This window comes from Zonotrichia albicollis, chromosome 1, assembly GCF_047830755.1.
Source record: "Zonotrichia albicollis isolate bZonAlb1 chromosome 1, bZonAlb1.hap1, whole genome shotgun sequence".
Classification (NCBI taxonomy): domain Eukaryota; kingdom Metazoa; phylum Chordata; class Aves; order Passeriformes; family Passerellidae; genus Zonotrichia; species Zonotrichia albicollis.
Window position 1 is genome coordinate 48,989,527 of NC_133819.1, and position 25,270 is coordinate 49,014,796.

The 25,270-nt window shown below is 37.7% G+C and overlaps 2 protein-coding genes across 10 annotated transcripts in view; one reads left to right on the forward strand and one right to left on the reverse strand.

The window, feature by feature from the left end:
* ARPP21 (cAMP regulated phosphoprotein 21) overlaps positions 1-24,631 on the reverse strand; it is a 104,462-nt gene extending 79,831 nt beyond the window's left edge. For 4 of the 9 annotated variants that reach the window (XM_026792731.2, XM_074540747.1, XM_026792720.2 and 1 more), the window contains exons 1-9: positions 24,490-24,630; positions 22,647-22,846; positions 22,206-22,247; positions 21,774-21,806; positions 20,777-20,866; positions 16,560-16,704; positions 15,268-15,346; positions 13,905-13,964; positions 12,863-13,003 (exon numbers count right to left, since the gene is read on the reverse strand). In XM_026792731.2, coding sequence (XP_026648532.1) covers positions 12,863-13,003; positions 13,905-13,964; positions 15,268-15,346; positions 16,560-16,704; positions 20,777-20,866; positions 21,774-21,806; positions 22,206-22,247; positions 22,647-22,808 — 752 coding nt within the window. In that variant the 5' untranslated portion in view covers positions 22,809-22,846; positions 24,490-24,630. Of the gene's footprint in view, positions 1-12,862; positions 13,004-13,904; positions 13,965-15,267; positions 15,347-16,559; positions 16,705-20,776; positions 20,867-21,773; positions 21,807-22,205; positions 22,248-22,646; positions 22,847-24,489 lie in introns of all 9 variants that reach the window. The other 5 variants (XM_026792729.2, XM_074540751.1, XM_074540741.1 and 2 more) reach the window with 2 other exon arrangements.
* Positions 24,562-25,270, forward strand: part of LOC141729126 (uncharacterized) — a 36,128-nt gene continuing 35,419 nt past the window's right edge. Inside the window, exon 1 of the mRNA XM_074540767.1 lies at positions 24,562-24,658. Coding sequence (XP_074396868.1) covers positions 24,562-24,658 — 97 coding nt within the window. The remainder of the gene's footprint in view (positions 24,659-25,270) is intronic.

Here is a 25,270-nt window from a genome sequence, read left to right on the forward strand (position 1 = left end):
ACCAGAAAGTGTCTCCAGGCACACCAACCTGCAGGCCTCCCTCAAACACTGAAAATCATCAGTAGAAAGAAATGTAGCCTATTTTAAAGAAGATATTCACACATGTGCTTCTTTTTCTCTTTAATACTGGCTACTGCATTTTCTTTTTCAACTTCTATTTTACAAATAAATTATTAGTAGGATACAGATGGCAAACAATGTTTAAAACCAGTAAGTGAAACCAAATGTTCTGAATCACTTGGGTAGAGAACAGGTTGACTGAAATGGTTTTGGTCTGTTCCACGGATGGAAGGCAGTGTAAACTCCACATTCCCAGCTATAAAGTTCCCTGTAACAGCATAATGCATTTGCTGTAAGGAACCAGAGATATTGTGGTTATTCTGTTACATTAGTTTATGAACTTGCAGGTGAATCAACTGCTTAAAAACAAGGAAAATAATGCACAATTTTGTGTAAGATGTAGTGTAGTGTCATACAGTATATAATTACAATAATACAGCAGATTAAGCGAATTAATGTGAGTCCTAAATTAATAACAATCATATTTACTCTTCTGAGCTTTTTTTGCTGATACTGCCACTAGTAGTCAGCACAATTTATCAGATTGTGTTCATGCATTTAAGGGAGTGAATTTATCAAGATTATTTTTAGTATGGCATAAACTAAGTTGTTGCTGTCATCAAAGCAAGGTTTACAATTATTATTACTACAAACCCATAAAAAATCAGGAACTTCTTCACTATTACCACACTGGATACCTAAATATTGTCATCAAGTCCTAAAAAAAAAAAAAATCGTGTAATTTTAAAAATGGGACCTGCACAGCCTTTTTGAAGAGACATTGAGAACTTCAGAAGGCATCATCACTAACTCAACTACTCATCACTGTTTAGGGATCTTCAAAAAAAATTAAAAATCACATAACAAAACAACCTACAATACCTGTGCTATACAGGTGGGTTGACCATGGATAACAGTACATCCATCTACTTGGTAAGAGCCATGTGCAGGACAAAAGATATGCAAATATTTGCCTACAAGCAGTGCTATCTACCTGTAAGACAGGATTTCATTTAGCCCTTTCAGTATTTAATTTACCCCCCATGGAAATTCATGTACCACTTGAGAAACCTACTAGTACTCCAGAAAAAGAAGTTTAAGGAAGAAGTACCTTTTAAATCAATGGGATTTTTGTAATTTGAGGACTCTACTGAGAAAGCCAAAAAGTATGACCCAGTTATACCTTAAAGGCTCAGAAACCAACATAAAGGGAGAGGGAAAGCACACAGGCTAAAAAGATGCAAAGTCTGGTGTGTTTTTTCCTTTGTTTTGCTTTTCTCTAATATAACCTTTTGATCATTCAAATTTTTATGACTTGACGATATGGGTGGAAGCAAAACATCTGTGCCCTGAAAATGCAACTTCACAAGACCACAACTGCATATGAATTCATTTAATATCTCTTAACAGTTCTCAGATAGCTTACTCACCTTTCTGGCAAATATGGTTCTGAACAAAATGCAGAACTATTTCTTCCTTCCCTGTAAAGCTTTTGATCAGGCACTACAAATGTTTAACAGAGACTGGACCTGAGAGTAACTCAGCAAATCCTCAGGGAGCTGCACAGTCCCCTTGTCACTCCCAGATCTGGTAGAAAGCACAGGCCCTTTGGGCAGCCAAGCCAGCCTCTCCTCCCCATCCTGTCCAGAAAGGTAGCACCATGACATTCAGGTAGGTGCCACCAGCATATCTCCAGGTAGCCAGCTTCAGTAGGTGTCCTGCAGCACCCAAACATTTCACTATTAAAAGCTTCCTAAAACTGTCTGAGCATCTGTAAATTTCTGCAAAGTCTTCTCCCATCACCTTAGACTTTTCCTAATCTCTATTTTTTTTTCCCCACAGTAAAAAGGGATCACTTTTTGTCAAGTGATCAGTTTAACCCAAGGCCAGACACAATATTTAATAGGCATCATTAACCCTACTACCCAGTGTTTTTCCCTGGCTCAGGAGCACTTGTACACACTTGTGTGCAATATCAGGTCCAGACCTGAGGGGAGTACCCAGGTAAAATCTCACGGCAGTACTGTGTCCCCCTTTCTTGTGACTGTGCTCCTCCCCAGGCAGCCAAATCTTGATCATGCCAAATCTTTCAGCCTCACTTTTGTGTTGGCAGAATACTGTAATGGCCGCTTCAAGGTAAGTTTATTTCTGTGCTTGGAATTGTTTCGTTGTGAGGGTGACCAAACACTGTCACAGGCTGCCCAGACAGGGGATGGAGTCTCCATCCTAGGCATGGTCCTGGACATCATCTCGGGCAACTGGTCCAGGCAGTGCTGCTTGACCAGGAATTGGACAAGAGGACTTCCAGAATCCTTCCACCCTTAACCATGCTGTCATTCTGTGAAACACTTAATCAGTTATACGGTAAAAAAGTCCATAGCAGAGCAAACCTTTTAGATGGTTTTGTTGTCTGTTCTTTCTTTTATAAGTTGGCCGTTTTCCTTTCTGATGTTATAGTTCCTTAAAAGCTGTGGGCAGTCCTTACTTAAGCAGGGCCCCAAAGGTCCTTTTCTGGACTCATTCCTTACAATTAAGTTTGTATTTTGGAAATGGTGGAGTTTGCTGCTGGAGTAAGTAGCAAAGTATTTATGTGTTTCAGGAAGGAAAATAAAAGAAGATTTTGATGGCATTAGATGATTCTTTTACTCTTCTATCATTATGGTGATTTTAATGTGAGCTACTTCCATTCACTTCAGTAGAAGAGTTCCTCTCAATTTATCTCTGGATGACAGAAAACAGAGTTCATCCCTCAAGCATATTTTTCACAGGGACTCTTTAAGTAGAATTCCTCACTGCATGCTCATTTAATGCTTTTGATTCTGACTCAGCCCTTGTAAGTGGTAATGAAAAAACCCCAAGCTCTAACTACCTTAACCAGGTATTCACTATTTAATCAAATTACAGATTTTAATAACATATTTCAGAATGGTAATAGCTATTATGATACACAGACTAAGGAAGTAGCAGGGCATTTCCTTGAGTCTGCCAAGCAAACTAATGCAGTTTCATAGACCTTTATTTGCACAGGAGATAAGAAATGAAATACTAGGGGGAAAAAAAGCCTGCATTCATTTAAAATAAGTTAATTAGCTCTGAAATAACTGTCTAAGAGTCAGGAAGCACAGACTCCACACCAAAAGGACAAATGGAAAGAGACAAGCAAGAACTTTGAATGTTACAATTCTGAAGGCTTAGTCACTGCATCAGCACAGCTCACAAACAGTCTGGTATTGTCAGGGCTGACTTCTATACAGCACATAAATCTTTATTATGAGGCATATGTTTCTGACAGCCCCACAGCACACAGGCTGTTGCAAGATGCCTTTCAAAAGAAGCAGCAGCCTCACCATGTGTGGAAAAGATGGGTTTGCCGTTACAGTGCCTGATGCAGTTAAAAAATCTAGCAAGCACTTAGTGTATGTCATCTGCAAAAGCCTCACAGGTAATAGCCAGGCAGCTGTCTGAAAGAACTCCACACAGGAATCCAAGTTCAAAAGGGGAGATCACTGAGATGGGCAGGAGGCCAAAAAAACTGAACTTTGTATTTGCAATACAATGTTAATTTAATGCATATTACATGGGGCAGGAGGTTAATATTCCTCTCCTGAATGAATGGCAACAAAAACCAAAAAATAGGGGAATGAGGCTAGGAATGGGAAAAACACCACCTGGGGTACTCTCAGAATCACCATCTGGCAAACAAAATGAATAACTGACCAAAAGGATCTTACAGCAGGATGCCATGAGGAAAGCCACAGAGCAGCAAGAGCTGGAGAGAGTCACTGCTGCAGACAGGATTCAAAGAAGTTATGAAGATTTGGGGAACTCTTATGCAGGTGCTATGATGGTTCAACAGTGTTTTCTTGTTATTTACACTTGTCTTTAATTAAATGGATTGCTCAGTCCAACATCACACTGGCCTCTATTTTGAAGGCATGCTGTGACACAGTATGGTGACCTTCCCTGCTGTGCTAGTTTGTGAATATCTACTATATCTGCCTGCTGTGTGTTTTTTTTGGTTTTAGGCTGAAGGCTCTCCTAGGGTTCTGCATTACCACCATTGTAAAACTATGCAAGCATTACTGTCTCTTTGCTTTGCACCCTGAGGGGCAAGCCCCTATTCTATCTGCAATACAAATGCCTGTTTAGATCATGGAGACACAGGAACATAATCTGAGAGTTAGAGAATTCACAGACCATGGAAGCAAATATAATCACTGTCAAAAGGTTCATCACCCAACTTAGTGAAAAAGGCAGAATTCCAGCCCATCAGTTTATATTAGTGGATTAAATTCTATCAGAACAACATTTTTTCAAGAGGGCCTGAAATTGCACCCTTCAAATACGTTTCATGTGTTTAGGGTCTGATGGATGCTAAAACATGGTTTCAAAAAGCTAGAATGGGAATTTAAATATAGATAATTGTTAAACTACAGTGCAGTTATATTATCACAACTTAATACTTAAAACCACTCAAGATGGCATTGCAAGCATTTGAAGGTAAATGCCTCATTAACAGATTGCTGCTTTTATCATATGAGTCACTAAGAACTTCTGTTATGATGGTAAAAGCACATAAAAAGCTATAAAAGAAAAATCAATCCTGTACAAGATGGCTCTTCAAGGTGCTGCCTTCTCTGTAGAACGGAGGGGGGGAATTTGCAAAATCCAAATGCTCTACTTTCCCAGAATAAGACCATATACTCTTTATAAATTTTTTCAGAACAGCAGGTGGCCTCTAAACATGTTCAGCAATTATTAAACAGGGATGTAGAAAATCACAAGTTATTTTCACAGGCATTCTTCCCCTCTAATTAGGGTTGCTAATAAGTCTGGAAGGACTGAAAAAAAGAGGCAGGAATGCTTCATGGAAGCATTTTTCCTTCAGTGACTATGAGGTTTTATTATGTCACCTTTACCCATACATCAAGATGCTACAGAAATCTTTTTCATGCCAAATTATGTTGTGTGTGAAACAAACAGGGGGTCAGATTCTGAGGGATGTCAAAGATACAATCTAATGTTGAGGTATCACTGCACAATTCATGACCCTCTCAAGCTTGCCTAAAACTTATTTCCAGAAAATCATCCTGTTTTAAGATATGGATGCAAAAACAGTACTTGGCTCCCTGAGCATCTGCTGGAATGCAAACTTCAATATTTTGCCCAGTATCCTTGGGCCAGAACACAGGGGAGAAAGCCTGCAGGCCAAGTGCACATGCAAATCCCTGCTCTTCTGATAGACAGGGCAGAAGCACAACATCCTCTCTTAGGCAGAGACCATTTTAGGAGCTTCAAAATGCTCTGCCGTCCTCCTGTGATCAAACTAAGATTATTTCTTTACTGAGGGTTGGGCTTCTGCTGCTTTCTCCCCTGTTGGATTTAATTCTTGATATTCAGGGTGTCTATTGAGACTGAACATCTTGCACAGTGCCAATTTATTTCCAGCTAATAGAGGCTCAAAAGTAGTAGCACAGTTTATTATGGAATTCATTAATATCTGATTTTAAGGATGTGGCATATTCTGTAAGTGGCTGAAAATTACAGTGTTGCGTAACTGCTGTGATCTATTTAAAATTACACTTTTCTATTTCAGAAGTTCAAAAATTAACACGTAAGAGAGAGAGAAAAAGGAAGCAAAATCAAGATTTGAAGACTGCTGAAGATTTGAAGATGGTTCACCAAAAACCAGCAGGCTAACAAAGAAACTATCAGTCCTCTGGAAATGCCTCACAAATACACATTAATACCATAACAAATTCTTGTTCTGACTTCTGCTTCATGCCACGAACGTTTTTGCCAACTCCAGCAGGAAGATGCATGGATCAGAAGGCATACTCTGAACAATCACTGGCCTGAAGAAGAGGGCCTGTTTCTAATAAACTGTCAGAGACAGCCTCGCAAAGCTATCCTGGAAACACAATGGACAGACTTCTCTAAACTCGTAATACTTTTTACATTTCTGTGAGTCCTATTTCCTGTGTTAAAAAATGTGGCAGGCTACAGAATATTGCAAAAGACAATTAAATAACCAATCTAAACCACCTCTAAAATTTACTTGCTCAAATTTCAACAACTTATTTCTGAAATGCTCAGACATAAAACCATTACTTCACCTACTATGGATGCACTGTTACCTCTGAGGAAAGCACAGGGGTCATCTCAGATTTCCAGATCTCTCCCTGGTCATATGAAAGTATAAGTGACCAAACAGCATCTTGATTAATGAGCACTTTCTTACTACAGCGTGAAGGAGCATAAGGATTAATTACTCATGCAAGAATGAGCTTCCTTCAATCAAATTACCTACTTGCTATTCCATAGCACTCCCTTCCTGGGCAACCTTCCATCTACCCACACAGAGCAGGTGACAGTAACCTTCTAGGTTTAATAAAACTTATACTATTAAGTAGTGTGGATTAAAAAGATTAAAAGGGAAAAAAAATAGAAGAAGATATAACATAGATATCTTCTGATTAACACTTGACCAGTGTTTCATCACAGTATAGAACAGCTGTAAAAAGCACATGTCCACCTTCATTATAAACAATTTAGTTTTAATAAATTACATTAGATGAAAATTTAATATGGGGGCTATTAGAACCGGTTCATTAACCCTAACATCTCATTTACAGAATAAGTAAATTCTTATGGGTCCAGTATACAGTTTACACTGAAGAAAGAATGAAGGCAGTATTTAAGGGTCAACCAACTCAACTTCAAGTGTTCTACGTATCTATGTTTTTTCATCTGTATCTTTCATGCAAAAGAGAAATATGACTCAAATGACAGAATGCTTGCTGAAAATAAAAGGCTGTCCTAATTCAACTATTATTAACAAAATAAACATTTTTTTCTAATCATGTTAATAACTGAATCTCTGACTGAAGTAAACAGATTATTTTTGTATTAAAAAACCCTCAAATCTATGAAAACCAATGTGATCTGTTACTTAAATGCTAGACATGTTACAGTGTAGCTGCAAATTAAGTTTTTATCATACATTATTCTTTTATTGATGTTCTCACTGAATTATTAGTCACATTACATATTAGTTCATCTTAATCCAAAATGTGTCAGCCAATTACAGTGTTATTTCTCAGCTACAGTTTCTTTGTTTTAGTTGCATACATCTACTGTGCACCCTTTTATTTCTCTACACATTTGTAGCAGAGAACATCGTAATACTGACTGAGCAACACAAATTGTATATAGAGGGGACATCTGGATATCTCCAGTTTCTGTTTGTTTCTTAATAATCAAGGAGTAACTCTTCTGCAGCAAAGATGGAAAAGAGGTAAGTACAACAGGAAAACAAGGTCCTCTGACTCCATAGCCCCTTTAAGAAAAAAAAAATGCAATGCCAGACTCCAATGAAAATAATGAAATAAGGGTGTTCATGTATGTTTTCATGCATCATGTGGCTCATAAAAGCAATTCTGCTCTCATGAGATCATTCCTCTCAGTACACATATGATAATTAAGAATAGCATAAGGTGCTTAAATGCAAATGGGATTTAAGCAAACCCTTTGCAAGATAACCATTCTGGTTTACAACAGGGAAGGTAACAAAACTGTTCTTCAAATGCCCTGGTAAACATCAAATTGTTTTGACTGAGATTTCACAAAAAAGGTATTCACTTTCAGGTATATATTTGTCACTACTCCCATATTGCTAAAATGTCCCATCCAAACAATAGCTTAGAAATAAATTAAAGTAATTTACATTGAATACCTTACTCAGTCAAGGGGAAAGGTGTACTTTTCTGCATGCTCCAAAGGCTGTAACACTTGGTATCTCAAGGAAGTCTTCTTGGCACTTCAGCCCTTGGGTAAAAGAATTTCTAGAATCAATTCTGCATTAAAATTGCCATGTTCAGTGAATGCCATTTTACTGACATGCCTGTAGGATCCTGTACAAAAGTTCAGACTCTGAAGATAATTAAAGTGTTACAGTGCACCTCTAATAATATGGATGTTATCTACAGCAAAATCACTCAGTGAATACACAATAGAAACCAAACAAGAACTTTTCTTCTTTGCTTTTGATTCAAACCACTCTTACACAGAGGAGGCAGAATAACATAGATTGTATGCCAAACTACAAAAGCCTTGCAGGTTATTCAAAGTACAACTTGAACATTAAGTCTCATTTTGCTGATATAGTTCATTTCTAGATTATAAGGAACCCCTGTAATGCACAAAACAGCTTAATATTGCTTCAAGTTTTTAAAGCATCTCAAAGGGAACAAACCACAGCCCAACTGAGCCAGCATAATATTAGCAGAGTAGGAAAAAACCCATGCATCACAAGGATCATAACTCACAATACTCCTGAAAAACAAAATAGTCAGAACTGAGGATGTGAGCATCGGTATGAAGTTCATAACAGCTACGTTACACCCTCAGAATATATGAAAATGTCTAAACACAGCATTATATATCACAAGCATCCTACCTTCTCGATTCTGATGGGCCCTGCCAGTCACATGTCTATAAAACAAGTACATGAATGCATGTGTGGGCTTTGGTACAGACATGCTTGTCACATGGCTGATGATCTCAACCAAATGAAAACCCTTTCAATTTACCAAGCACACCAAACATTGTTTCCCCTACATTTCTCCACCTCACTACAGATAACCAAATCAATGAATCTGATTGAACTAGTACAGTTCACAATATGAATGGGTCTGCAAAAAACCTTGAAGTACTTCCAGTTTTGTTTGATAGGAATTATGAGGAATATGCAGAACAGAAGGTGGCACGTACACATTTTTTGCCCCCAAAAAGGGATGTCCTAACATATTGCCTCAATTCCAAACTTCTCTTTATATCAAATTTCACATTCTTAAGTTCTCCATACATTTCTGTGTATCTTTAGATAGATGACAGGCAGACACAGATGACAGACAAATATACATTAGAACAGTGACACGAGCAGTTTCATACTGAGCAAGGCAGACTTCCCATTTTAAGTAGTATTTGAGTTCTTTGACTATGGAAACAATATAACATCAAAATCCTCCTTGATTTTCTAATCAATTTTTCTCATATATACTACTGAGAATAAGATTTCAAAAATTGGTTGATTTAGTTAGGCAGGACTTTGTAAGCACTTCATATGAAAGGAAAATTGGTTTTGAAAATCCACTATTCTCTAATGAAAGCTAGAATACAGAGACTTAACTTTATTAAGGTCAATAAACACTTAGGTGGTTGAGGTCCTCATTGTCTTTTAAAATTTCATTTCTTAAAAAAAAAGCACTGAAAACAGCAGGCTTCATTCACATCCAATAAAATTAAAGAAAAAAAAAAGGCATCTTAGATTCTTAGAGTAAGCTCTTCATTATAAATACTCTTCAGCCTGGAAAATTGCCATTATTTTCTGACTGCATTTTTAAGAGAGACTTCACCGAGAGTTCATGAAAGCTGCAGGATTGCACTTCCAGAGATTCAGATCCTAATGAATTTTTACCACCTTTTTTTTTCCCTTCTTTGCAAAGCAGCACGGATGAACAGGAGAAGTCGCAGCCCTCCCTCCAGCTATGATTTCTTCAATAAACACTTTCTCATATTCCAAACCTCTGTAAAGTAGGTACTTTACAGGCATAGGTACATAAAAGTGGATCCACATTGCCCTAAGACAGCCAATTGATGAAAGCCAGGAAATGCCCTGATCTGCTTCATTCGTATGCTCACCCCCTGACTGACACACACTACGCCTTTCCAAGGCACCCATAAGGAACACTGATACCAGAGTTTTCCAACCAGCTCTTTCATCTCAAAACCATTAACTCTTTTGACTTGCACCTCCAAGCACCTGCAGGCAGCAAGCATGGGAAGCCTCTGCTGAACAGGAATATCGCACCTCACTGCCAGGGGCCAGGGAAGAACTCATCACCTGCAAGTGGGAGCAGAGATGTGACATGAACTCTCACTCAGCCAAAGAAATAAACACAAGGTGCTTATTCAAGCCCATAGGGTGACACCGCAGAGTCATACGCTCCTCTCAAACAAGCACACGTACCCAGAAGTCACAGCCAGTGCAGAATTTATGAATTCCTGAGTATGCAAGAATATTCTTCTCTCTCCACAGCAGTAGCTAAAATAGTTTGGTAACAACATGCCATAAAGAGATTATTTATTGCCCAAATGCAAATCTTCAGAACATCTGTCTGTGGGGCCTCTCCATAAATTCACATGAAGCCCTCAAGGCTTAGGCTTACAGCACAACATAACCACGCTGAACAGCATTTCAGACGCTCTTCAGATTCTCCGGTATTCTGGATACTGTCCAAGTAGTAATTAATAGAGTCAACACATTCCCAGTATTTGGTGTTGATTTGAAACTGCACAAAACTGTCTCCTCTGAGAGCAGTGAAATGCAGAACATATGAAATCACATTAGACGCTTTCAGATGTGGAACTTACACAATATTTGCCGAGGATAATAAAATCTCATCAGCCCTTATTCATGCCAGATAATAACAAACTATTTTCTGTCAGAGCCAGGGACGTTTTTAAAAAAAAACATGCCATCTCCTCCAGTTATGAAAAGAAACAGCCACTTCACAAAAGTTTTATTTTACAGTAATATCAAAATAATGTAAATAACACACTGGAAGAACCACAAGGCAATACAGGCTTCATATAATCCAGTTACCTACCACCAAATTACTGAAGAGGGAAGAAAGCAGCAGCTTGTGTCTTGTATGGTGCTTGCAAAAAAGCTGTACTTACAGTGAACAGAGGGGCAAAACCTTATGTTTATTTCTGGAATATCTAGACAGGAATGGTTTCAGCACCAATCTTCAACACCCTCACCTCCAGTCTGCAAGAGCACAACTGGAAAGGCCATTTGATCTCTTATATCCCTACAAGATCCTGCCTGCTGAGCTTGCAAGAAGGGCAGTTCATACCTAGCAAATGGCCTTGCTTGCTCATTCCCACCATGCATGAAGCCACAGCTTCACCAGAGCACTCAGAATAAAGCTCTGACTGTTGAGTAAGGCTTCAGTGTCCTCTCCAGAAGCACCATGTAAGCATTTCCAACAGTGCTTCCAGTGCTACCCATCTGTGAGATGAAAGCCACACAACAGAGCAAGGCATTTACAGATATTAATGTGTTAGTGTTATTCCATTACCAAGTCAACCAGGAGAAGGCAAATGCTGCAAGGAAAGATCTGTAGCAGCTGGTGCACTACACCATTGACATAGATGTGAAGGGAAAAGGGAGGACTGTAAAAGAGAGAGGAATGCCTAAAGAGCATTCAAATATGATTGATTGTGTTCTGTTTAAGAGGGGACTCATTTTCAGCTCAAAACTGAACACCAGATTGCTGCATACCAAGCTTTTTCTAACTCAAAACCAAAGACAGCCCTTGTAGGGGGCAGGTATTATCAGACCCTGAGGCTAAGCCTTTGCAGCCTGGGTGTTTTATTGAGCTACTGTAATTCTCTTGACTTCTGAAAATCAAACTGTGAGTGCGTGCCCTACTCAAACCTTTAAAAACATTAATGCCCAAGTGCTGTTTCACAGATATCCAAGTATCTCAGGGACAGACCAAGAAAAGGATCTAAAATAAATGGCCCATTATCTTAAATTTCAGATAGAAGACTTTCAGGGCTCAGTGAAATAGCAAATACCAATGTGTATTGATCTTGAAGAATCAGGTAGTGACAGAATCAGAATAAGCAGATTTGAAAAGGACTTATGTGGATCATTGAATCCAACTCCCAGCCCTGCACAGCACCATTCCCAAGTCCTTCCACCCTTCTACAGGAGAAGCTAACAACATTAGAAAATGCTTTCTGCAACTGGATATAAATAAATCACCTAGCTACTGGTTATATAAATAAAACAAATGTTTAGATTTCTCCTACTAATTGAATACAGGAAGTACACAATTTTCAAATGGGGCTCTCCTGTTCCAATACCAGATACCAAAACTTCATTACCCAGCTGTAATTACTTCCTCTTCATTATGTAGCTCATAGGTAGAGAGGGACAGGAAGGCTATGTTTAACACACGTGGCACTTGGCAGGAAAAGTGACGGTGATTAGGCACGGATCCATCACTGCAGCTCATATCGAGTTTTGGTTAGCTTGATACAGTTTTGCCTTACAGAGCTTTAGCCAGTCCATGGAGAAGCACAGAACTTACATCAGAACAGCTTTAACCTGCCAGGAATTCTGCAATGCATTTGAACCATCAGAAGGAATTTGTATTTCACAGAAACACTGTAGTCAAACAGTGAGATTTGAAGGGAAAATAAAGTGGAATCAAGATGGGAGGAGAAGAAAAGGGAAGGAATCACCATTTCCCTCCACCAGGCAGTGGAGGGAAACCAAATCCTAAATAATCAGGCTGGGCAGAAAATGACTCTTGAAGCAGGCAGAGCCAGAACAAGGAAAGAGGCAATCTTCCAAATACATTTGGGCTATTTGTGATGTAGCTGTGTGGTATCAGGTGACTTCTAAAGCAAAGAGCTCACTTCTGTAGCAAAGTGGTGGCACTAAGAAATCAGGAAAAGTGACATTCCAAGACACTGTGCTTTATTGCAAGAAACCAGTTAGGTTGATTTCTCCTCATGTATCTTTATCGCCTTTGATAACCTCACCATGAGAGCCCTGTCCTCCCTTCCCAACCTAGAAAACAATAAACAGCACTCACTGCTGCCACAAAACCAAACAAAAATTCATATATATATATATAAATTACACCACATAGTCATGGTACAAACCAGCTCCTGTCTTGAGAAAGGGAACAAAGAAAAACACAACAGCACTGTTACTTACATTCTTGTATTGCTGGTCTTGTTGATAATTACAGATTTTCCAGTCTGATCCACATTGTGATCCATTCCAAAGTAAGCTGCCACTCTGTGCACTAGCATCCTCTGATAGGACGACATCTGAGGGAACTTTTTATAGTGATTACTATAAACAAAAGAAATGAATAGCATTGATAATTAAATTTCCCTCTAAGCCATAAATAAATGAAAACAGCAATACATTTGACTATTCAGTCAAAAATCTCACTGAAAACTTCTCTGTGATGCATTTACATATAAATGTTTGCTATAGAAAGGCTGAAAGAAAAAACAAAGGAATTAATTCTGGAATTTCTAATAAGTACATTTCCATGTGCAACCCTGGAACAAACAAAGCTCACGCTTCACGGTGCCTAGTCAGTGTTCTGAGTGCTGGGAGGAACTCATCCCCCAATCCCCCACACACACTCACGCTCCCTGCACAACCAATCCTACAGATTTGCTGAGACACTGGCAACGGCTTTCTGCCTTTCTCCCAAAGGTCAGATGCAGGGCAATTCTGGAAAGATCTAGTTTGGTAAACACCCCTTTTTCCCTCTATTACTGACAAAATGGTTATTTCCTGTCAGCATAATTTTTTCCTCTGCTGCTATTCTGACTCTCTAATTTTAAAGCTGCAGGAATATTTTATTATAAAGACCACATAGTAGCAAGAATCCCTCCATCTAAGCTCAGTTTTATTTTCCAATGCATTAGAGTAACACAGCACAAAAGAAAAGCCATGAGATAACATATTTGATTATCCTCCACACTCAACGCTTTAATTACATTTTTGGATCTAAATGAGCAGAGCCAGTGCAATTACAACACAAGGAAAAGTAAAAGGTTTTCATTTACATCTACTTTATTTCAAGCAGTTCCACCACGTGGCAGGAAACAGAAACCTGCTCCTGCAGCGTGCCAGTCACAGCCCTCAGGAGCACTGCGCTCCGTAAGAGCGTGTCCCTCGCACAACCCACGCTGCAGCACACGCACGGGACTTAAACCAAGTGTGGAACGCAACTTACTTGTTGTCACTAATAAAATCAATAATTTCCTGTTCCATTTTCAAGAGGATCATTCTGTCCCTGTCAAAAAGAAACGCAAGGATTTGCACCATCAAGTACAAGTAGACATTTCGGAAGAAAATATTCATATAACAGTGTTAGCAAGACTATTTTGCAAGTGTTGTCAGTCATCTTGATTAAAAATCAAACATGCTTATTTTTTACCCTGGATCATCTGCAAACGACTAAAGCCTGCTTTTCTGCACCTTCACTGACATACAGATTTCACTATTCTATGAGCTCAGCTATGGTTTGAGAGTGCTTTCAGCCACAACAGGCTGCAATCAATACATTGCACAGAAAGACTCTCACTGCTATGGATAGCTTTGGTCTTTTTTCAACCTTTTTTGATGGAAAATGAGATTTCCACCTAAGCCAGATCTTTTACAAGAAGAGCTGCTAACAATAGAAATTTTAAACATTTTTCCTGAGACATACTGGAATTCCAGAAGGCATTGATTTGCTGCAAAAAAGCTGGACACATCCAATCTAGTTAGAGAGCACAATGAAGAACATCACGTTTGAGCTCCGGTTCCCAGGAGGCAATGCCACAGTATTTCTCAGGCAAAATGCTCTGGTTTTCACTGGAAGGTCTCAGATGTTCCTTTTCCCTCCCCTCCCTTGTCAAAAACGTTCAAAAATTTCCCCAGCATATTTCCACACATTTCTATGCTGGAGAGAGTCCCATCATTCCTTAGTTCTTTTGAACCTTCTCATTTTGCTCAGATAAAGCAATTGAAGGGCCTTCCATCATCTGTACAAGGGGTTATACAAGCTGTTAGGTACCCAGCTATTCCCAGTTCTCCCGGGAATAATTGCAGAATTACATGGCACCTATTTAACACATCCAGCTGAAATGAACATTGAAAATCACAATGTATAACAATGTTACAGATCTTTCCTTGGATGTTTAGAGGCAAATTTAACAATGAGATGGGCTTGTAGCTCCAAATGAAAACTATGGGAATACTGAGAGCAGAATCTGGCACTGAGCACAGGATTTTAATTGTGTGCAGCATTGCTAGAAGAAAGCTACTTTACATTCATATACAAATCTTTAAACGCAATAGTTATAATGTATTATTGCAATCACCATGTAGAGCTGTATAAAAGAAGGTAAGGACAAAGACCAGATGTTACTGAAAGTGAAATTAAGCAATAGGTGATGACTTTTTGTACCATTTTTCTCAGTTAACAGCCTACCTCCTTTACCTTTTCCCTCAAAACCATCTGCAGAACAAATAAAACAGTGTACATCTACGAGAAGTCAAAGACTGCCAGCTCCAGTTTCAGGAATGTCAGCTCTAATGCATGAAATACCTACCTGGGGTTATTCTTTAATGTGTTAATGAGAAACTCATGCAAATCTATGCCTGTTGAGTCTGTATACTCTTGACTGCAATCTGAAAAATAAAAACAAACAACCTCCACTCATTTATTTCATTTCAACAGTTCCAATTAACTATGCTATAAATCAAAATCCATTTTCCAGAAACAATCTGAAAGAATATGCTCTGAAACAAAAGTAATTTGGAGCTTATCCAAGAAAGATATACATTCTCAAGCACCAGGTGGATATTCACTGTTCCTCCGTACAACTCCAAGGAGAACACGGCATCAATTGCTTCAATGACCAGAAATTGCTGGTCATTTAATGACACAGAAAACCTTCAATGCCATTTAAGATCCTGCCAAGTTCTTCCTTTAAACAACTAAAAAAACATTTTAAAATGAGGAAAAAAAAGTTTTATTCATCACTGTCTCTTTGCGTCACTTAATAAATGCTGTACACTCAGCAAATGAGGAATCATGCCAGTGGGAACTCTATTTGCATTAAAAGCCTGAAATCCAATGACACCTGGGAGTAGGCAGGTAATAGGGATGCGTGACAGTAGCCAGAATTAATTTTTCAGCATTATCTCCTGACTCAAATGTACACACACATCCTCAAGTTGGCGTGAACTGTGAGAACTCCATTGAAGCCAAATGACAATTCACACCAGCTATAGATCCACACCCAGCTAGGCAAAGATTATTTTTGGGAGATTACAACGCAACTTTATGCCATGGATTAATAAAAGGATTTTAAAAAGCAATGCCAAATTTAGCCGAAACGTCTTTCCTGAAGAAGTCTAGATAGGTGATAATAGAAGATGGCAATGCAGGTTAAATGTCATGGATGAATTTCCTTACACCATTTAAAATAAATTCTCCATGAAAGAGAAACAATAATGAAGAGGATTACCCTCTACTGTCTATACTGCACAAGTTACATGCCAATATATTATCATTAATCTAGATAGAACTGGAATAATGTCTTATGCACTATGTACACTTATTATGCAATCACAGTTATATTTATATACTTATGTGTTCATACCAACACAGTTAAGCATTCAAAAGATCCATTTTACATTAGAAAATAAATAAAATCTAACCTGAAGTTTGTTTGAAAAACATTCTTACACATATACACTTTAGGTTCTGAATTTTCTCAGTGTGTGAAAATACTATTACTGTGTACATACACACACAAATAAAGAAATACATCCTTGCAAAAATATACAATCTTTTCTCCAATGGTAATTAGAATAATTCAAATATTTTTAAGTTCACCTTTTGATAACATTCTGATCTTGCCTTTTTCACTGTTTTTATCTTTATTTTTATCCTTCTCTTTTTCTTTCTCAGAGTCATCTTTACTAGATTTATCTTCTTCTTGCAAGCTAGGAAAACTTGAAAGCTGCAGTTGGATTGATTCCTGTTGGGGAAAAAAGATAGATAAATTATGGGCAAGATCCAGTATGCTTCCCATAGCTTCCAACCTGTAGATATCAGCATTAAACTATGTGTATCTAGAAAAGTTGAAGCCAGATACATTTCTTTCCTATTTGAAACATGGCACTTTTTAGCCAGGTGAATGATGATATCTTAGAGGCCAAATTTTAGTGGTAAGTAGGCACTACTTCTCTAATATTTTGAATATTATAAAATTTAGGCTACTTCTATTAAGGGGGAACTATATTATTCTACACTTCAGTAGCTCTCCCTTACGACTTTTCAGAATAACGAAATACATTTCATATGGCCTTTCTTAATTATATCATTTAATACTACATATGTTCTGTGATGATCAGTGGCTAGATATCTGAAAAAGAAAACTTTTTCCTTCCACTAGAAAGTCTGCAGATTGATATGAATTGTTTTGCACACATAAGTGCAGTATCAGGTAGATGGAGTTTCTTGGCTCTAATAGTAGAAGAGAACCACCAAATTCCATACTCTGTTGTACACAAGAGGGCTTGCTCTCTTGTATAATTATCAGGTAATTAATATTTAAAGACATATGCAGATGTGTCTTTTGCAAAAGGGGGGAAACGTGCCCTGTGATTTTTCAAGGACATTTTAGTAACTGAACTTCTCTAAGGCATCACAAATTCAGTATTTTGGAGACTATGAGTCCCTTTGAAACGTGCCTCAGCTTTAAAAAGTTATTTTTTAAGCAGTTTGAGAATTCAAGCTGGTTTGCATTTTCTAATTTCTTTAAAGAACTTGCTTTCCCTGCTCACAACATTACTTTGTACTGGTTTTGTTTCAACAAAATCCAAATTGTTTTAAGTTTCCATGGCATAATTTATGTATTTCAAGAAATCCTATTCTGGTTGGACAAAATTGAAGGAAGCATACTTCTGTATTTTATTATTTTTAAGAAAAAAAGCCACCCCAGAAAACTATATGCTTTAAGTAGTGTAAAAAAGCAAATTTGAAGAAAGCTGTCATAAAACTCCCTGGTAAAAGAGTTTTCTTTAATAGAAGAAAATCATGCGTGCTTGATAATTTTTTTGATATCATGTTAATGAAAACCTAATTCACCAATACTTGAGATTTTCAGATTTTTTTGAATGCTAGGGAATTCCCTTCCTTCATTATTTTTCTAAGAATACTAACATACCAAAAGTTCTGTAGAAAACTTTAAAGTAAGGGGTGCGCTTTTAAGGAACCATTATGAATTCAAAAGATGTTTCCAGTAATTATTACAAATTTTACATTTCTGACTTCTTTAAAGAACTACAGATCAGCCATCACAAGACATGTAAGACAAGATCCTAACACAACAAGGCATGAGCATAAACATGCCACAGTAAGACAGAAATTGGTAACTTCTCAGTTTAATCATTACTGATTATTTGTGAAATTTAAATGTGGCACAAAAGACTTGAGATGAAAAGCATTGTAAAAGAGCAACAAAGACCTGGACCCAAAATTTAACCTGACCTACCACCCTTCATCCCTACTTCTGTTAGTTATGGCTGACAGTCTTACACAAAATCTGAGCCTACAGAGGCAAAGAGTGGGAATTCCTGGTCATTTGAGATAAGGATATATTGAGAAATGTTTTCTGAATTGCTCAGTTGTGCTCAGAGAACTAATGCTGTGCCTGCTTTCTTTCACTTCAAATGGCAGTTGGATTTCTCCTTCAAACAAACTTTGGATCAACTATTTCCAAATAAGCCCAAAGGATAACTTGATTCCCTGCCCTGCCCAGAGCAGAATGACTGTGGTGCTAGCTTTTCAACAGGAGAAAAATGTAACTGGCCACGTTGTTCCCAGGATATTAATCCTAAACTTCACAGTGGTTCTTCAAAATGCACTGATGAAAATGAGAGACTTCACAGAAAAGCACATATATGAACATACAGTAAATACTGTTTTACATGTAACATAATACTGATTTATCTGCACTAGAAAAAACACACAAAAGGGCTGTAGAGTCGTGAAAGCAAGCTACTGTGTATTTTCTTAGATTTTTATTGATTTTTCTCAATAATAAAATACAATGTTAATAAATACATTGATACAAGTATAGTGAACAACAAAATAGATTTTCAAATTGCAATAATAATACACTTCTTGGTCTATAGTATAACATTAAAGGCAACATTTCTTTTAAGTAAGGACATAGTGAACCATTGGATAAGCACTCAAGATCAAGTAATACAGGTAAACAAGTTTTTTCCTTATACAGGAAAATGAAGGCAAGTATTCAAATATAAGTACAAACATCAAGTCTGCAGTACAATCCATACTCAGTAGTTCTGGCAAAGTACCGTACATTCTCTGATAATTAATTCCCTGTGGTTTATAAACCATTAAGATAAAATAAAAATTAATTAAAAAAAATCCAAATCAAAAATAAGCTACTTCTCCTCTAAAGTGAAAGCAAAACAATTTGGTTGGCACAAAACTTCCTGTATCCTTCAGCCAGCCCAGGGAGGAGCCTGCAGGTCCAGCTTTCCATGGCAAAGTTGAGCCACATTCATTAGTAAAAGGTCAGCAAGAGCAAAAGGGCAATTCCTATCAAATTAATGACACCAAGCCAATTCCTTCCTTAGAAAACACAATTTTCAAGGTTCAAGGGTTCAAGGGAGACATTTCATCTCTCATAAATATTTTAAGATGGTCAAAAATTCCTTGCTGAGGCTGGTGAGTCAGGTAAGACCAAAGGCTGTGTGAAACAGGAACCCCTCCTCTGCCTGGTGTAAGGATAGGGATTTTGCCTCAACACCTGCCAGTCTCTCTCTAGTTTAGTACAGGTCCTGTGCAGTACATTGTAAACTACCAGCAATGCTTAATACAATCTCTTTATACTGTTCTCCTTCTCGTTCTCCATTAAACAATAGAAAATACAAACAAAACTGGAACAAAAGCCACGCATTTTGAGTAATGCAAGTCGAGCAAAAAGCGTCTACCTACAACAGAACAACTGATAAAATAACCTGCCCATCTACTGCATAAGCATCATTGTAGAGCAGAAGAACATGCAAATGTCCTGCTGCTAAACAACTTGGTTTTTGGTCTTTCAATAAAATTAAAAAAATAGAAAAACCTCTCCTTACTCATGAGCTAAGAGGAGAGACAGATTTGTTTAATTTCAAGTCAATAGAGGAAACAGTGAGAAAGTACACTTAAATGTCATTTTTATTTTTGTGCTAAGCTCACAAGAAGCCACTTACTCAAGCTCTCTCGATGGCTGATTTCAGTTGCGCATAAACATCTCATATATTATAGGCAGTGTTCATCATATTTTGGGTTTTAGTTAGCTGGGGTTTTATAAGCCTTGCTCTTACTAGGCAAGCAAAGAGGAGTAATTGAGGCTTAACTTTTGCTTTTTGGTGTACATTCTGGAGTTAGACTGCCATCAGTGTTATTGTCTGAGGTGAGGAGTGCAGAGGACAGAACTTCACCAGCTGCTGGGAATACAACACCACCAGTACAGATAAACTCAAATACACGCTTTTTGATATAGTTTAATTTACACCAAGAGTTTAAAAAACGAATGCCACTCAGTAGGAGGCATCCTTGGCTCTACCAAGGTATTTTAGAGAATGAAGGATCTTTGAATTTTATGTGAAGGGGGACACTAATATGAACTGAAGTCTTAGAGGAACCACAAATCAGAGCATATTCAAAACTGTATTTGGTGCAGCCTCGAAAGAGATAGCCTTAGAGAAAAGAACATTATTAATATTCTTTTTGATTGTAACTATTTATTTAAATTTTAAAATCTGAATTCTTTTGAATTCTTTTCCATTTGCTGAAATTTTCAGGGGGTCTGGAAAAAAAAGCAAACAACACCCTGTGATATAGTATAAAACTAGTATTTCAAATTAAAGTTCACGCTAAACCAGTAAGAACCATAAAAAACATGTTCATTGTCGGATGTAATTTTTTCCCCCAAGAAAGACTTTGTTAAATGCCCGATTAAGAAACACAATCATGCAACTGGAGATGGAGGTCAACCATGCAGCTAACAGCAATGATTGCAATGGTACCTGGTTGTCATGAAGATTTTCTGCTCCCGGGCGAGGGGTTGACTCTTCACACACAGCAAGACTCCGCACGAGTTTTCCCTTAGCTCCTGACTGAATAAGAGAGAGAGAGAGAACAAAACAGAAAACACTACTGCTGACCCCAAGTCACATAAACTGCCCACATCAGCTGTTCCCAAATATCCCAGATAACTGTTACCCACCCAGTCTAAAAAAATGCATATGCCTGGACACAACATGGATAAAAAATAATTCTAAGCAGCAAGACATTAGCCACACAGGGAAGGTGGTGGGTTTCTTTTTGCTTTTATCATTTCAGCTACAGTTCACTCACTACCACCAAAAATTGTAACAGCAAAGAACACATAGTCCAATACTGAAAGCAATTTAACATAAACTCAAGGGTTCCTTTTGTCATTTGGTTTGGGGTTTTTCTGTTTGTTCTGGGAGTCCCTCCCCTTCTTCAAGTACTATATATCCAAGAAATATGGACAGTAAAATATGTGTGTATTACAGATCTGCACTTGAAAAACTAAAAGAAGATTCTTAGGGTTTTATTTGTTTCTAGAAGCTCCGTTTCACACCTGCCCCCACCCACTCCCCCCTTAGGGAGCTAGTCAGTCACTGTTTCTTTAAGTCAAGATTATTCCATTAAAATAAAATTCCAACAGAAACATTAATTACCAAAGCAAAAGGAGTGAACGCTTTCCTTTTCCAGTGGTGCATAGAAGCACACATGCTGTCTAACACAAGGACACAGCAAGCCCAGCAGCATAAAATTATGATGGATAAAGGGAAGCTTGACACATTATATCTGGAGGCAGTTCTTTGCCTTTGTGTAAAAGGATATAGGTAGGGGGCAAGAAAAAAACCTGCAACACTAACAAAAATCTCAACCAGACAAGTGACGAAAGAAAGCAATTTTGATTGTAGAAAGACATTTAACTGAAATTCTTCATCCCACTGTGGCATGCAACTCCAAACAGAGATGGACCCTTACCTTGGATCTCTTTTTCTGATTTGCTCCTCGTTTCTGGGTATAGCAAAAAAAGAGAAGCAGTTATCACTTCAGTGGACAGTGGGCATGATGAAAGCATTACCAATAAACAGACTAAATCACTTCTATCTGATGTTTTAAATCAGTTGCTGACTGTAAAAGCAACTTCCCCAAACCCAGTTTAGAAAGCAGGGAAAACCAAGAACCATCTCTGTTCATTTTCATTCGTTTTACAAACAGATATAAACAAGAAAAAACACTACACAGTGTTCTATAATTTTGCATATAATAAAAATGTAAGAAAAGGTATACTTAAGTAAATGCTCCCCCTCTCCAAATTCCTCTTAAATTGTGGTCTCCCCCTTTATTTTTTTATTCGATTGAGCAAAAAGGATTAAAAACCCCTCATCCGATAAAGTCTTCTTATCAAATTACCTTCTTAGGCTTTGCATTACAACTTTTTGTTGGCAGTAACACCTACAAACCAAACCACACATTAAGTAATTATTCATTAGTATTACCTGTAAATTCATGAGATCAAGGTAGTTTTCTAAATCCCCAAAGAGGGAAAACAGTCAAATGTCTCACCAAGCTTTAAAACAGATGTCTAGAAATTAACTTCTCAGAAAAAGTAATAACATGGACAGCAGCCTAAAGAGCTTGAAAGGTATAATAAATAACAGCATTTATTTTATAGTGAAATAAAAGAACACAAAATAAATGAATAAATTAAAAATTTAAAAAGGAAAAAATAAAAATAGTCTCAAAATCATAAGAAAAATAGGGGAAGTGTAGGCAATGAAAGAATTCACAGAAATGGAAAAGCAATGGTAACACATTGATATTTAACACACCCATTTACTATTCCTGTCTTACCTGCTGCTCTGTCTTGGAATCACTGAGCTTCTCCTCCTCTATTTCTGAGCTTTCAGATTTATTGAGAACACAGTTGTCCGGGTTGGCTTCAGAGATGGCAGTCTCCTGCTCTTTTGCAGCTTCTTCTGCTGTCTCTTGGTTCAATTTACCTTGCTCAGACATTCTTCCAGACAGAAATTAAAATAACAAGATTTGGTGACCTGAAAGGTCAAGATACCACAACACAAACACACACACAAAAAAATTTGGGGTGAAATTTTTTTTTTTCCTTTAATTCCTAATTTCAGTTCCTTTGATAAACAAACCAAAATGTGCAGCTCAGAAGTGGAAAACTATGTATGTCCCAGCTGAAGAGATGCACTGAATCAACAACACTGGTTAACAGAATTGTGTCAGGTTAAGCAAGCAGATATGAACAGTCTTTGTGGAGAGCAAATTTAAGGTAATGTTCTGTGACTCCCCAGCCCAGCCCCAGGACTGTCAAGGTTCAGGCAGGGACAGTGAAGGATTCTCTACTACAAAGCTCAATGGTACCAGGCAAAAAGGATCCATTCTAGGTCTCTGGCATCTCGATGCTCCCCTCCTCTTTTTTTTTTTAATATTTTCTTTTAATAAAAATAATAGCCAAGCAAACAGAAATAAAAACCAAGCATGAGCTACAACACTGTTTATAGTATTCAGCCATGGGTTTTATGCATAGCAGAAGCCATGATGCTCACTCCCACTATAAATATATATTTCTCTCTTTTTTAAGAGGTAATAATTCAAGATAAGTATGAACTCTAAATTTGACAATAAAGCTCTCAGGGTCAACATTTTCAGGGATCAAAACAACAGCTCCATTATTAAAACCTTAAGCCTCTTCCCAAAACCTATGTCACTCTTCAGTACTAGGATTATTGTACAGAAAGACCTTGGCATATACTTCTAATGAAGAAATCTCAACTGAGCTGCATTTACTCTCAGCTTACAATAGGGTTGTTGTACAGAAATTTAAAGGCTTTTCAGAGTTAAAGCCTATTATTTTCTCTCTCTTTCTCTGCCCCCAGCTCCCTCCTGAACACTCCCCCACTGATCAATTGTCAAAGAAGACTCATGAATAATTTAACTTTTCTTTCCCCATCCACTTCTCTTAGGAAGCATCTTCAAGAAAAACAACTGTATTTGAAATGTGAAGTTATTTCAGAAAGGGTCTTTTGCAACATATTGCCACTTCTCAACAGTGAAACGGCAGCTATGAAGCAAATCACACTTTGCCATCTTTCTTTTTAAAGTTTGAAATTAAACATTCAACAGAACCAGTATAACTTACCTTTATTTTTTTAAGCCATTCTTTAAGTGAAAAAATCTTAAGCATACTGACTTATAAGCACTTACTTCTCTCCCTTTTTTCTTTTGTTTTCACATTGTAAGCAAATACAGTTTTCTGTATAATCTTCCAGTTTGAGAAGGACTGTGAACTTCACAAGAAATCAAGCTATAAGGTTCATAAACAAATTGAATGGAACATGAAAATAATCTGATGCTTGACTTGCCTTTCTGTGAGCTAATTTGTGATTTTCCCTTCTCCCACCGCTCTCCCCAAGAAGGCCAATGATTTTGGCTATTCCGCAGTTACAACTGAAACTTGAACTGCTTTGATGAAAATTCAAAACATGAGTGGCGAGACCTTTAACTGGTCTGTTAAATAACCCTTAATTTGATAAGGATTCTCATCAAGAAATGCACATGCATGCACAAGATCCTCATGGGGAGATGAACCTGCAGCTCATCTACATGCTTTACACAGAGTGCTCACAAAAACAATTACACTGGGATCAGCTGCACCAAAGAAGACATTTACCTGAAAAACTGCTATAATTCCAATTGCCTTTCTAGAGTCTTCTGTTGGTCTTTGCTGGTTAAGTCCACACAAATGATCAACGGCAACGTGAGTCCCATGTCCCCATTAGCAGTCCAGAGTGCCAATCTCCATGCTGGTCCTTCACAGAGCTTGACGCACCATAGTCAACCTGGAAAAGACGAGAAATAAATAACACCGGCAGTGACCACGGCACAAGGGAGGGGTAAAATGCACAGGACCAGATTTCTAACACTAATGACCAGTTTCCAGCAAGTCACTTTCACAGCTTGATCCAGCTCCACCTGTCTCAAAACTGCCTGCTTCTTCTCTAATGAAGGCTAGAGCCGGCTGTTCAAGTCATAACAGCTCCTACGCAAGAAGCTAAAATTAACAATTGCATTATGCACCGAAGATTACTCATTTCAATTCTAACCTTTTTTAGCGAATTCCAGCACTTTTCATTAAAAAAAAAAGCATATATACATATTTATATATAAGCTCATCTGTTTGCTTCAACAGAAATCAATGAGGGAATGAGGAGAAAAGATTAGCTTGCTTTTTAGCTATGGCTTCTGCTTCAATTAAAACTTCAACAGTCAAGCACTATTGAAAGAATAGCTAGGTGGGTGCTTTTAGAAAGTGACCTGCTTTACAAGGGTAGTGAATTGAGATGTTCATTTAATAAGCTGAATAAAATGTGAAATTATCCAGAATGGGAGGAGGAAGAGGAGGAGAAGGAAGAAATCCTATTCCCTGAATAACATCCGCCAAAAAAATTCTT